At 35.7% G+C, this 13,826-nt stretch overlaps 1 protein-coding gene across 1 annotated transcript in view; it reads right to left on the reverse strand.

Moving 5' to 3' along the window:
* Positions 1-2,281: 2,281 nt before the first annotated feature.
* uex (metal transporter uex) overlaps positions 2,282-13,826 on the reverse strand; it is a 120,374-nt gene continuing 108,829 nt past the window's right edge. The window contains exons 7-13 of the mRNA XM_089644250.1: positions 13,550-13,690; positions 12,411-12,556; positions 9,943-10,069; positions 8,866-9,001; positions 5,126-5,234; positions 4,169-4,243; positions 2,282-3,846 (exon numbers count right to left, since the gene is read on the reverse strand). Coding sequence (XP_089500376.1) covers positions 3,682-3,846; positions 4,169-4,243; positions 5,126-5,234; positions 8,866-9,001; positions 9,943-10,069; positions 12,411-12,556; positions 13,550-13,690 — 899 coding nt within the window. The 3' untranslated portion in view covers positions 2,282-3,681. The remainder of the gene's footprint in view (positions 3,847-4,168; positions 4,244-5,125; positions 5,235-8,865; positions 9,002-9,942; positions 10,070-12,410; positions 12,557-13,549; positions 13,691-13,826) is intronic.

A 13,826-nucleotide genomic window follows, 5' to 3' on the forward strand; every position in this document is an offset into this window, starting at 1 on the left:
TGTTTGATTTCCTATACCCCGCCACGTATTGCTGTGGCTCAGTTTGTCTCTGCAGGTAGAGAAACGACAGGGCGTGTTGATTTTACTTCCAACACATGGCGATGTTTAAAATAAAAAAAAACTTTTGGAGATTTAAGATTTTGAACAAACGAACATCTACATATTTATTCATTTAGATAGATATTAAAATTTGAAAGGGTATTCCATCACATTTTAAAAACAGTTTTTAGTTTTCGGATACGTTCAGAAATATTCCGTTTTGTTTGGATCTTGTTGCGAAGCGGAAATGTGCAAAAAATTTCTGACAGCGTCTTTAAAAATATAACGGTCAATATGCCAGAGAAATTTTTGACATTAGTCGTTAGTTATGTCATTGCTGCGTCAAACACGGCGGTGCGCACTTGCAATTTTTTTATTGTGCGAAAACATTGACGTTAGAAGGGCGAGTCGTGCCACGATGGTAATGGGTCGAAAGATAGGATTTCCGTGTTACATTGTTATGTTAATTAATGCCGTGTTTCCCGAAATGAGTTTTTTTAAAACTCACTGAGAATAATATATTTTCACTAAATAAATAAAATGAGAACTTGCTAACCTAACCTAAGCTAACATAAATACATTTTTCTAGATTCCCGTGCAATCATCTATAATTTTTATTGGCTTGTGACCTCATAATGAACATTGGAAAATATTAAATTCAGAATTTGCAGAATTCCAACTGCTTTCGATCTTCTGGAGCCAGCTAGACTATGACATCCTCAAGCGGAGTATGTTGTTAAGCTGAAGAGAGCGGAGAGGAAGGAGATGGAGAAAAGGAAGTTAGAGATGTACATGGCTATTCAGAAATGATACAAGACGTACTTGGCTATAATAAATTAGAAATACAATAGAAATCGATAGAAAAACGTACCTATTTACATAATATGTCAGAGTAAGCAGAACTCTATTTTATTTACATATTTGCGATAAATAACAAGTTAGAATTTGCAAAAATCTATACAAGAAATTGGTCACTAGTGCAAAAGCTCTCTTAACAATCTCGTTTGTGATAAAATTAGCCTCTTTTTTGGTATAATTAAAATTTTTCAATAGTTTTTGGATATAATATATTATAAATTTGTGTATTTAATACAATCATTAGTGCAAAAAATACATAAGGATAAATCGTGACGATTTAATTTAAACAGCGCGTATGTACCTAATTACCTAATGCAATAATTAATAATAAAAAAAATTACTCTAAAACTACTTTTTCTAAAAATAAGAAATATTAAGTTACGTAAGACGAATATTGCAGTTATTATTTTTTTTTTTTTTTGTAAAAAATTGACATTTGTAATAAGTCATAATATTACTTTTAAAACTAAAAAATTTGTATAATTTTTTGGAAAAATAATCAAAAGGAACTTAGAATATGGATCTATCTTTTGTTTTATTCGAATTTCGTTTTGCAATTATTGTTCATTACAAAATATGATTCGCGTCATACTTATCATACTTTGATAGCTTGAAAAATGTGAAAGTTTTGATGATAATTAAATCACTTTGATTAAATAAGCAAGTAAGAATTATTGATCTGATTCATTGAATCACTTTGAAATAATAATCCAATAATCAAATCCTGTGAATTTATGATCTAATCAAAAAAATCATTAAAATTAATGATCTGATTGACAAAATATTGAATTTATGATCTGATTAATAAAATCATTAAGAATTTATGATCTAATCAAAAAAATCATTAAGAATTTATGATCTGATTAATAAAATCATTAAGAATTTATGATCTGATTAATAAAATCATTAAGAATTTATGATCTGATTAATAAAATCATTAAGAATTTATGATCTGATTAATAAAATCGTTAAGAATTTATGATCTGATTAATAAAATCATTAAAAAAATATGATCTGATCAATAAAATCAATTAATGTTTTTTTGCTACGAAAAATAGGCCAAAGTTAAAATTAAGATTAAATTTAAAAAAAGCTTTAAATAAAACAAAAATAGTATAAAAATCCTTAAATATTATTTTAATAAATAAACCATCTGATATTACTACTTCAAGCATTCTATATACATATATGTATTCTATATATATATAAAAAAAAAACATCATTCAAATTTAACGAACCATGGTCAAAAATCGACCAACGTAATTTTTTTAATTCGACGTACACAAAGCATTCCTTGTAACAAAAACAATTTATTACAATATTCAGCTATAAAAATTTTAATTTTCGATGCACAAAATTTTTCGACACTTGAAAATTTTTTTACAGTGTATGCCATATTAAATAATATAGGAGAAAATGAATTCGTAACTTGCATTTATATATTCAAATTATTTTTCACAAATATGAACTGGAAGTATACCATTTTAAAGTACGCCATTTTAATAAATTTTTAATAGTATAAAAAAAAAAGTTGTACAAGAAGATGTGATATTATTATAATAAGTGGCAAAAATTAATTTACATTATGTACTCGCTAATCAAATTGGAATCGGAGGTATCCCATTTTAAACGGTTTCTCTCATTTGTTCTGGACTGCAGTACGCAGGGTGAAGATTGTTCTGATGATAACCAAACTCCGATAGAAGAATGGCAAAAATTAATTTACGCTAGGTACTCGTTAAAATGTGAGTAATTTTAAAATCTCCAAATAAAAGGCTACCTACAATAACCAAAGCAAAGGTGATTGAATCAACAAACAGCGCTATGTAAACATATTCAACGCACTTTTCTCTCAAACTCCAAGTGAAATATCAGAGGCAAAAACAAAAAATCAAGAAAATGGCATACCAAAATTATAATAATTATTAATTCGCAATAAAAAAAAATGACATACGTAACACAAATTACCTTAAAAATAATCTATTCTCGTACTATCGGCATGCATCTGTAATAATCATTCTTTTTCAATAGTATAATATATAATATGAACACCGTACCATTTTACCCCAGTCCTAATGTTGTTTGGTCATAATTGGCGTTAATTAAGCAACAATCACTGATTCCACTATAATACATTATAAGGGTTGAACTGTCAACTGGGGATGTTATAACTTACAAATGACGGAGAATGACTGATTGATTGAACTTTTGATTAACAAGGTATTGAATTATTAAACTGTCGGTCAACTGTGTGCGATTGAAACATAAAATTTAATCAACTGGGCATTAATCGATTGAATCGTCCTTATCAGGGTATGACTGATTGATTCAACACAGTTTTGAGTGATTGATCCATTATCTGTCAACAGTTTATTGACAGATTGAACTGTCCTTAACGGGGTATGACTGATTGATTGAACTTTTGAACAGGGTATGATTGAACCATTCTTGATACATTATGAATTTATTAAACTGTCGGTGAATAGGGCATGGCAGGGTATGACGGATTGATTGTTTAAATTCTCTTAACAGACCATGGGACTTGATTGATTTAACTGTCCTAAACAGGGTATGATTGATTGATTGATTCAAATATCTTTGACACAGTTTTGATTGATTGATTAAACAGAATATGACTGGATTGAATTGTTAGTCAACAGGGTATGATCGATTTAACTGTCCTTAACGGGGTATGACTGATTGATTCGATCAATCAATAGGGTATGAGCGATTGATTGAACCGACGGGGTGTGACACGGCCGCCCGCCCCAGACGGAGCTATCTTTAGCTCTTGGAGTGTGGCAGTAGGGTGTTGGTTTCCGTCTCTTGCACCTCCAGCGGCAGGACGGGGTCCATGGGTTCCGGCTCCGCCAGGGTGGCGAGCTGCTTCACCGGCGAGGCCTGGCGAGACGTCGTCTTTATGGAGCCGTTGGGCGGCGTCGGCGACACCTGGTGACAGTAAAATGAGGTTATGAAAAGGATTTAATAACTAACATATCGATTTACATGAAAACAAAAGCTCAAATACCACAAAACTGACTCCGAATATGATTTTAATTCACCAGTTTTACGCTTGTACTACGAGTTTCCGGACACCGTGTATACTAGGTATATTGCCAGGCACTTCCCAACTTTCCTCATCTCAAACTTCTTCCCCTCTCAACTACCTCCAGCCTCACAACATGGGATGCCGTAGTCCCACTGGCTCCAAGCGGCTGGGAGCAGTAGGGACTCTTGCGCGGTATTCGCATTAAAAAAAAAGTTAACTTACGTGATGAGAGTTAAGATGGTGTGAGGGAGATCTCTGTGGCGTGGGGCTTCCCTCTTCCTCCAGGGAGTGCAGGAGCTAAATGACAAACAGACACAAATAATTATATCATATCAACAACTTTAAGTCATGTCACTAAATTCACATTTAAACAAACTTGGGTACAGGGTTATTAAACTCTGTCGTAATTCAAATCGTTCGATATTGACTCACGTTTTCTCAATGCACTAGGGTCTATTACGGTATGAACCGCATTTTGTGTAGCCCTATTTTGAGTCCATTTGGGTTGGGTTAGGATGATTTAGGTTGTGTTTGGTTGTTGACAGGTCGGGTCGAGTCGGGTCAAGTCAGGACGGGACGAGTTGGGTCAGGACGGGTTTGGGATGGATCGGGTCGGGACATAATAAAATTTTATCATCCCCATTGCTCGAAATGTGGGTTTTATTATCGAGAATGAAAATTGCTGTGTCAAGGGTTGATTTTTTACCATATCGACTGTTGATACGACCGCTGCCAAAAGTTTAGCTGTTTCATCTTCTGGAGTGAGAGGTATTTTGAGGAGCCTCTCTCCTTCCATCCAGAATGGTTTTCGGGACTTCAAGCGGCATACAGAGTGAGAGATAACTTCATTGTGCAAAGATATTGCGCTATTTTACAGCGCCTTCTTGTATTCCCTCAGTGTTGCAATCTCTCGCCTATATTTGATGATTTTGTCCCGCTGATGGTTCACATTGTGGCATTAAGTAAAACATTGACCACGGGAGTATGGACGCTTCTAGCACATACTGGAGCACAATATTCAGCTGCTGAGAAAACCAGGGCAATGGATGCCGTTCTTAGGGTAGCAAAATTACTAATTACAGTTTAGATTTGATATCTTCACTGTCCATCAAGAACAAACAAATCGCAAGGGTCAGAAAAATAGGAGGGAATGTGATGAGTGTGGATAAAATGCGTTACCTTCTCTACTTCATCGTCAAACTGCTCGCCGGCGTCCTCGAGCCCCTTGAAACGATTGCTGGCGCATTTCTCCATCAGGGTGGCCCTCTTAGCGGCCAGGTACAGTGATCTGAAACCAACATCAACACCGAGCATAAGTCACTGGTACAATACTAGAAATGCAACGACATTACAGTACCAGCACAAGAAGGGTCCTGTTCACGCAGTTTATCTTGGAGTAGGCAGGTGTGTATTCGCAAAAACTTATTAAAGGACAGCATTAAATCTTGCAATAGTCCTAGAAGAGCGCCCTATGCGACCATCCAAATATCATCGATTACAGGACAGGACGGATTGATGTGTGATATAAATGAGACCGCGGAATATAATTCAATATTCTTTACATTCATCTTATCAGAGAAACAGCTCGAACGTGGCATACTTTGTGGCCCCAACAGCAATGGGTGAGTCCTTTTTCTCCTATATTCCAATCTGGGCAATTCAATATATTAAGGAATGCAATTCATCGAGTTTACCTGATACATAGTAATTAATTGTTTGAAACAGTTTTGGGACTGGTCCTTCGAGTGTGTCGCAGAGTGCTTATCGTTGCAGCATCTTGAAAGACCTACTTATACAGCGGAGTCACAATTTCGCGACACCAGGTCCTATTACAATAATCTATGGATGCGGGAAAACAATTAATTAATTAACTCCTATAGTGCCGATGACTTCATTTGCAGTCCACTGAAATTATGACTACACTGATATGGACTGCAGTGCGCAGTGCGTAAAGCTAAGTCTATTTCTTTACTGTCAATGAAAATTCCAAACTAAAAAAATGGATATTGTGGAAGTGTGTCTATTATTTCGATTATAATTTTCAATATTATATTTGGTTTAATTTTTAGGGGATTACGCCATGTTGCTGTATCTAACTTTAGCCTTTCATCAGGGCGGATGTGATTATATATCGATTTGAAAAATTACTAAATTTCACCTGTCTCAAATCTAAAGCGCTTCGCTACATCAATGAGAGATTTTTTTCCACTATGACAAGTTTTTAATCTCTCTTCAAGAGTGGGTAGATGCAATTTTTTCACTAAACAGTTCATTTTTAAGGTTGAAACGCTCAAAAACTGGTAACTGGTAAAGATAACCTCCAAAGCAACTGCTGTGTTTGAATGTCTAACGTCAACTAGTGACCACTAGGTAAAATAGTACAAAAACTGCGTGTTTTAACGCCTAGGGGACGAACCGCTACATTTGCAGTGCCTAACTTATTCATTCATTTTGCTTTCGGATATCAAGTAGGATGTTTAGTATTGAAACAGTTTGGGATAATACCTACCATTTTTCCCATCATATACTATCCATTTCCTTCCATAACCTCTCAGACAAAGACTTTTATTTACTATGTGTTCCTTTGAGAACTGTCAAAACGTGATAATTTTTGTGTTATTTACGAGTTTTGCTAAAAGCTTCATAACTCACGTTTTGGGAAACGTAGCCTCATTCTAAAAAATGTTTTGGAAAGATTATGAAATCCACTATCGCATTGTGTTGTTATACGTAAATATTTGCGTTTCTAAATATACATTTTGTGAAAACGTCAAAAATATGTAAAAATCGCTTACCATTATTTCAAAGCCTTGAAAAATGTACTTTTTTCTGAGTATCATAAAGAAATAACACTTTATATATTGAAGAAATATAATTAAAAACTATTAGTCACCTCAAAATATTAACCGTCCAAACTAAAATATTTTTAATAAATTATTTAGAAACGCAATAAATTATGAACGAACAAGATGACAGATTCAATCGGCTTAGATAATGCACTTCTACGTTCCATAGATATTCTTGAATACAGACGCGTAGCGTTATTCATTATCGATACTCTGTTTTTTAAATCATGGCAATCCGTATACTAGTGATGGAAATAAATCGATTTTTGTAAAATCTCGCGTGTTTACGTGAAAAGACGTTCTAATGTCTTGACCGCTATTATCATATTTACGTCTTTTGACGTTCTAATGTTCTGAGTGGTTAAAAAACAGCCTTACCCGCATTGGAAAGAAGATGATTTTTGTTGCATTGTAAATTGTCGCAAGTCAGTACATATTCGCGTTCGTGTCGTCGTGGCAAGCAGTTGCAATTGTTGTGTCGTCGTGAATTGGAGTCGTATATTCACATGCTTTGTGCTCTGTTTGCAAAATATCATCTCGTTTTGGAGGAAATTTTCACCCTAGTGTACAGTGCCAGTTCGTCGAGAGCCATACTACAGGGATTCATGGGAATTGAAGGTAGGCTGTTTCCATCATTCCACAATTCCCGTGATTTTCAAACGCAATTGAATGTGCTTTATATTTTCGCATCCTTGTTGATTTGGTTTACTGTCCATTCCGTGTAATAGAACACGGTACATAGGATATTGTCTACATATTGGCTTTAAGGCGATGCACTACGTTGTGTAATATTTTAAATTGAGCCGCTATCAATAACAACCCTTACGTAGATGGCGATGAGGTTTAAATTTCCGCTTAACACCATCCGCCTGTTTTGATTTATGCAAGAAAAAAACATGTCCAAAAAGTGACTTTTATTTTATTTTGTGGATGTTCAGGCACAAATATTAAATTTTTTTCTGATCATTTTATAAATAACTTAATTTGCCACATTATACAATAAAATCATAACCGAAAATGGGTTCGTAAGTAGGAGATTTTGAACTTTAAAGCAGTTTTTATAGGCCTTTACATTATTTTTTTCTGGGCTTATAAAAAGACTTATGTAAAAAATACTCGATTATTTCAAAGGCCAAGATGTATTCTACTCGCAGTATTTAATTAACCTCTCAGAAAGGGACTTTTATTTACTTTGTGTTCCTTTGCGAACTGTCAAAACGCGAAAATTTTTGTGTTATTCACGAGTTTTGTTAAAAGCTTCATAACTTACGTTTTGGGAAACGTAGCCTCATTCTAAAAAATGTTTTGGAAAGATTATGAAATTCACTATCGTATTGTTTTGTTATACGTAAATATTTGCGTTTCTAAATATACATTTTCTGAAAACGTCAAAAATATGTAAAAATCGCTGACCATTATTTCAAAGCTGTGAAAAATGTACTTTTTTCTGAGTATCATAAAGAAATAAAACTTTATATATTGAAGAAATATAATTAAAAACTATTAGTCACCTCAAAATATTAACCGTCCAAACTAAAATATTTTTAATAAATTATTTAGAAACGCAATAAATTATGAACGAACAAGATGACAGATCCAATCGACTTAGATAATGCACCTCTATATTCCATAGATATTCTTGAATGCAGACGCGTAGCGTTATTCATTATCGATACTCTGTTTTTTAAATCATGGCAATCCGTATACTAGTGATGGAAATAAATCGATTTTTGTAAAATCTCGCGCGTTTACGTGAAAAGACGTACTAATGTCTTGACCGCTATTATCATATTTACGTCTTTTGACGTTCTAATGTTCCGAGTGGTTAAAGCATCTGAAACATTTCTAGGTGACCAAATTTTCAAACCAAAAACACATGATTTTGCATTACTACGTATGGCATCGCCTTAACGAAAATATCTTTTTATTTATTGAAGTTTTTCTAGGCTTCTATTGATTGATGTCGTAAAACGATGCGTACAGAAACGATCAAGAATTCAATGTATTTATTAGCGTGTATTACTGGTGTCTTTAACGTTGACGCTACCGATTGCTTGGTGCGCCAATGTTTACCTTTTGATGCTGACATAGAACACCTCCGTGATGGCCCTTACGGAGTAGTCGGGGACGAAAGTGTAACGGAGCAGAGCGTCCATGTTGATGGACTGCAAGGATCCCAGGGCTGTGGGGGGGATCACCGGGGACTCGGCTGAAAGAAGAAGTTCATAGGAATTAAAAATAAATAAGGTGAGGATATTTATATTTGGGGCGATCACGGCAGCAATAGGACTGGTATTCAGTATAATAATTAGCAAAATTAATGTGGTTTTCAGCGTTTAGTTTTGACGTAACCATCAATCACCGGATACCAAAAACTATTAAGCTTAGGTGAGGCCAAAATCTGCCCTGATGATGGACACTGCAACGCTGTCCAAAATGTTGTCTAAACAAGGAAGTAGCGCTACATGGCATAATACCCCAAAAATGAATCAGGGGCTGTTCAAGTATTATGTAAGCACTATAGGGGGGCAGGGGGGTCTTAGCTTTGCTTATTTTTGATGACATGGGGGGGTGGGGGGGTCGAGATAGTGATTACGTCAGCACTGCTCAGCAGTAGTTATTTTTTTTTTACACATTGGCAACCCACACATTGTCTATGTTTGAAAACCGAATACATATTCGGGGATTCCCACAAATAATTAATACGTTTAGGTACTCGCTTAGAAGCGAATGGGGGAATTACCGCGTGCTACTCACTTGTCAAAATTTCTTCCATCAATCTATTGTTTCGTTTCAGTACGATTGACGATTTGACGTGTTGTAAGCAAATCAAAGCAAGTTAATATTTGTGTTACCGTTGATCCTCTTTCGCTTATGAATCAATAAAAAAACAGAATACATTAACAGAAAAATGCATATAGGTACCAATTTTTACGTAAGCATGGGAGGGGGGGGGGGGGGGGGTAAGAGCTTTGCTTACTTTTGCTGACAAGGGGGAAGAGGGGGTAAATAATTGCAATAAATCTGCTTATGTAATACTTGAACGGCCCCTCACGATAATACTTGAAAATATCAAATCATATCAAGGTAATTATTTTTTAATTTTTAATATTCTGTTTTGTTATGGTTCTACAATCATCATGAACTGACCGACGCAGATGTTCTGCATGAGAGCTTGGCAGCCAAAGTAGGTGAAGGGGCCTGACTCAAAGACCAGGCATTCCCGTCCCACAGTCACTTCCACTCGGCCCTCCAGTATCAGCACAAAGTAGTCCACCTGGGAAATTGACAAAAACATTGATTAACGGCCACCTCTAGGCTGTAGATCCAAAATAAAATCTAAAGTTAACAGCGGGAGTAATCAAGGACAGAGAGGTAAATACGAAACGTTGCTTGAAGTGGGTTTAGCTACTTAGATACTTCCCAACCGTTTGCTTCCCCATCTCTTTCCCATCCCCACTACCTTCAGTCTCACAGCATACCCCGATTGGGGATGCCATAGTTTCACCGGCTCCGGAGACTCTTGTGCAGTATTCGTATAAAAAAAGGAAAGAAAATTAAAAGATATCAAACAGTCTCCTTGGCAATTGGTGGTTAAGGTGCTCCCATAGCCGATGTGCCCACATGTTGCACAGATGGGGCCTTAAAGAGTTGGTTATGTGTGAATGTGGTGCGGTACAGACCACCGAACATGTGGTCAACGAATGCCCGCTACATTCATTCCCCGGCGGGATTGATGAGGTTCACATGACGACGCCTGACGTCCTAGAATGGCTCGCAGACCTAGATGTCCCCCTCTGACCCCCCCACCATACGAAAGAAGAAGAAAAAGTTTTCTTGGTGAATACCTCACAAGAGTGCCAAATGCCTGGACCCTGTGGGTCTATGTCATCTCCAATCTAGGTATTTTGTAAGGCTAAAGGAGATGGGGTAGATTTGAAAATACCTGGCTATTAAGATCCGGTCACATAAAACTCTATTAACCTTTTGAACGCGTTAATTTGCTCCGTTTTATCTATACCCGTACGCGGTACATATTTTCAAATACCTATGCACGCAATTAAATGTCAAATTATAGCATTCTGGCATGATTTATTGGACTATATAGACAGAACAGATTATTCTCCACAATATGTTAACAAATCCTCGTATGTCAACACTCTTAGATGTTTATAAAAACAAAAACATAAAATTTCATACAAAGATGTACCGTATCTTTTGAATGTTGTCCCGCCATTCATTCGGCGTGTGTGTACTTAGGTGATAGACACAAGTGGGACACCATGATCACTTATCATTTTTAGTTATCAAAAGTTGTGAATGACATACTAGTACTAACGCCATCCGTTGACAAAAATGTAAACTAAAGGACTAAAAGGCGCACTTGATTATCGATCTTTTTTTATGAAATACAATTTTATTTTTGAGAAATTCTTGTAGATGTCAGCATCGTGATAGTTCTACGAATGTCCAAGTGAGAAAGAAATACATTTATGACGAAAGAGCGCTGGAATATCGGCCGTCAAAGTTTCCGTATCAACTGTTGATACAGCCGCGTGTGAGTATAGACTTTTTGCCGTAACAACAGTTGATACGGCCGCGTGCAAAGAGTTAAAACCATTTCAAGCAATGTTTCATTCACCAGGGCGATACTGAGAATCTACTATTTTAGAAAGTGGTGCAAATATATGTACAATTTAATTTTATATTAATCATGTGTGATTTGGTTGAGTGGTCCAACGCCATAAGTTCCCACTGTGGTGTCACGGCTAAGTTCTCCATCATTACACAAGCAAAAATTTCCTCGATAACGGTAACCCGGGATTGTTTTTCTTTCTTTTTAAGGTTAAACGCGACGCTCGTTATATTCTATGTGTTCGTAGATGACGTTAATTGGTTTATTTTATTAAAATACACGCTTTTTGCAAGGTTTTACAATATTATGACAAATTATTTGTTTGCGCACGTACATACGCAATATGAATATAAACAGTTTTATGCGTAAAAAAACTCCAATTTTTTCAAGGCATACAAATTCAATATTGGATTGAATCATCGGTCATAATTAAATTAACGCCATCTATGAACACGTAGATTATAACATACGTTACGTTTACCCTTGAACATACTAATTTTGGTTGTCTGTGATATGAAATATTCCCGTGTAATGTACTCAAAATATGCTATGAAATTTACAAATTTTCAAAATTGGAACTGATGATCGTGCGAATTCAGACAAGCGATAAAGTAGGTACCTACCTATAATAAGAAAATTATTTTTATTTAATTAATAATTGTATTTCTTTTGTTAAAATTTTTGACAGATGACATTTCGAGTTTACTAAAAATGTTTATTCAAAAGGCAAATTTCTTAAGTCTCTCTTATTTATCAAGAACAAAAAAATCATATTAAGAAAATTGAATTGGAATAATCCTGAAGCAAATATTTTTTTTATAAATAATACTTTCAACTTCACAAATCCTACAATTATAATATCCCGTGATTTTCACTGCGCTAATTTCTCATAAATACGCAATATTTTAAATTAGAACATAAATTAAAAAAGGGATAAAAAGTATTGTTTGCATAAATATACACATAATAATGAAGGTGTTACCGGTTTTCCTTGTTCGTAAATGAGGGTGGTCGGGTCTGATTTCTGCCTTTCCTTGTTCCTGAACTTGATGTGGTGGATGATGTCCTGCTTCAGCATGCGACGGAGGATGGTCTCCGACACGGTGTCCGGCTTGAAGGCGTCCAGGGCTGGAAACCGACAAAAAAATATAATATTTGTCAAGGCACAAGTTGGGCGCCAATTTACGAAACTAACTAGGTACCAGAATTCAATAGAGTTGTCATATTGAGAAGTCTCTAGAAATAAATCTTAGTTAGTCATTAGTTATAAAACCATTCGTACGTAGAGATATAAGCCACTCAATTTTTGCATACGTAGCACACACGCCGCTTGTGCGTATCCGCCACACTATTTTGCTAGTGTTCGTACACAATGCGACGCGTCGATTAAAGATTTGACGTCGGTTGCACGCTACTGACAATGCTCATTTGACATAAATGACGTCCGAACATGATATGAATGTTAAGTTTGTTCTGTATATATCCATGTTTATATAACTATGATTTACCGGAACACGTTAGAAAGGATTTAGCGGAGAAGGCGTGGATTGATGTTGGAATTAACAGGTAATTCGTTGAAAACCTTCTTTCAGATCCTTTTTTATGGTAGTAATTATAAAGAAGAACGATATTGTTGTCTTTGTCGCTAGAGTCACTTGACATCGTATTGATTCAACGGCTGCGAAAATGATCAAGTCGAGTATAATTGCAGTAGCGCCGTGTACGGAAACCAGCGTCAAAGAATAGCATATCCGTAGGCTACTTGTGGTTGCGTCATAGTCTAGTAGCTTTTAAATAACTCTGCGTGCGAAAGGAAAGTGAAAAGTTGTAAGTTAAATAAATTAAGTTGTAAAGCACCCCTGAGGAAATTTTCTCACCAAACGGCGCTGACTAAAGGACTAAGTAATGATATTAATATGTGAGTTGCTTGTATATTTGTCAGATTCATTAACAAATCGGCGCAGTTTGAATGTGTATACTTGATTAAAAGATTGCACATACTATATTTAATTATAGTGGGTCAGTTTTATATACAATACATTATTCTTTTTGAAAATGGTTTACAAAACAGAAGGCGCCAAACATTTTAGTAACTTTCTATGGTACAGTAGAATGGCTTACAAGTGCTGAGGTACTGGAAGGTGGCAAGCGTCAGTTGCGGGGAAATGCGAATTCGTTGATTTTCTCTGCGTTCGGCGAACACTCCAAAGTCTTGCAGCTTGTTCGGCAGGTGATTTCTGCGCCGTTTTGATTTATTATCAGCTGAAACACAAAAAATTTATTATAATAAAGGAAATGATCGCAAATAGATGTCACGCAGTCCGTACCAGTCATTACTCTGATCACGAGACCGGCGTTGCAACCAATAATTGTACAATTCTCGAAAAACTAAAATGTT

Source organism: Hesperophylax consimilis, chromosome 20 (assembly GCF_061612785.1).
Source record: "Hesperophylax consimilis isolate HC1 chromosome 20, BYU_Hcon_1.0, whole genome shotgun sequence".
In the NCBI taxonomy this organism is placed as follows: Eukaryota; Metazoa; Arthropoda; class Insecta; order Trichoptera; family Limnephilidae; genus Hesperophylax; species Hesperophylax consimilis.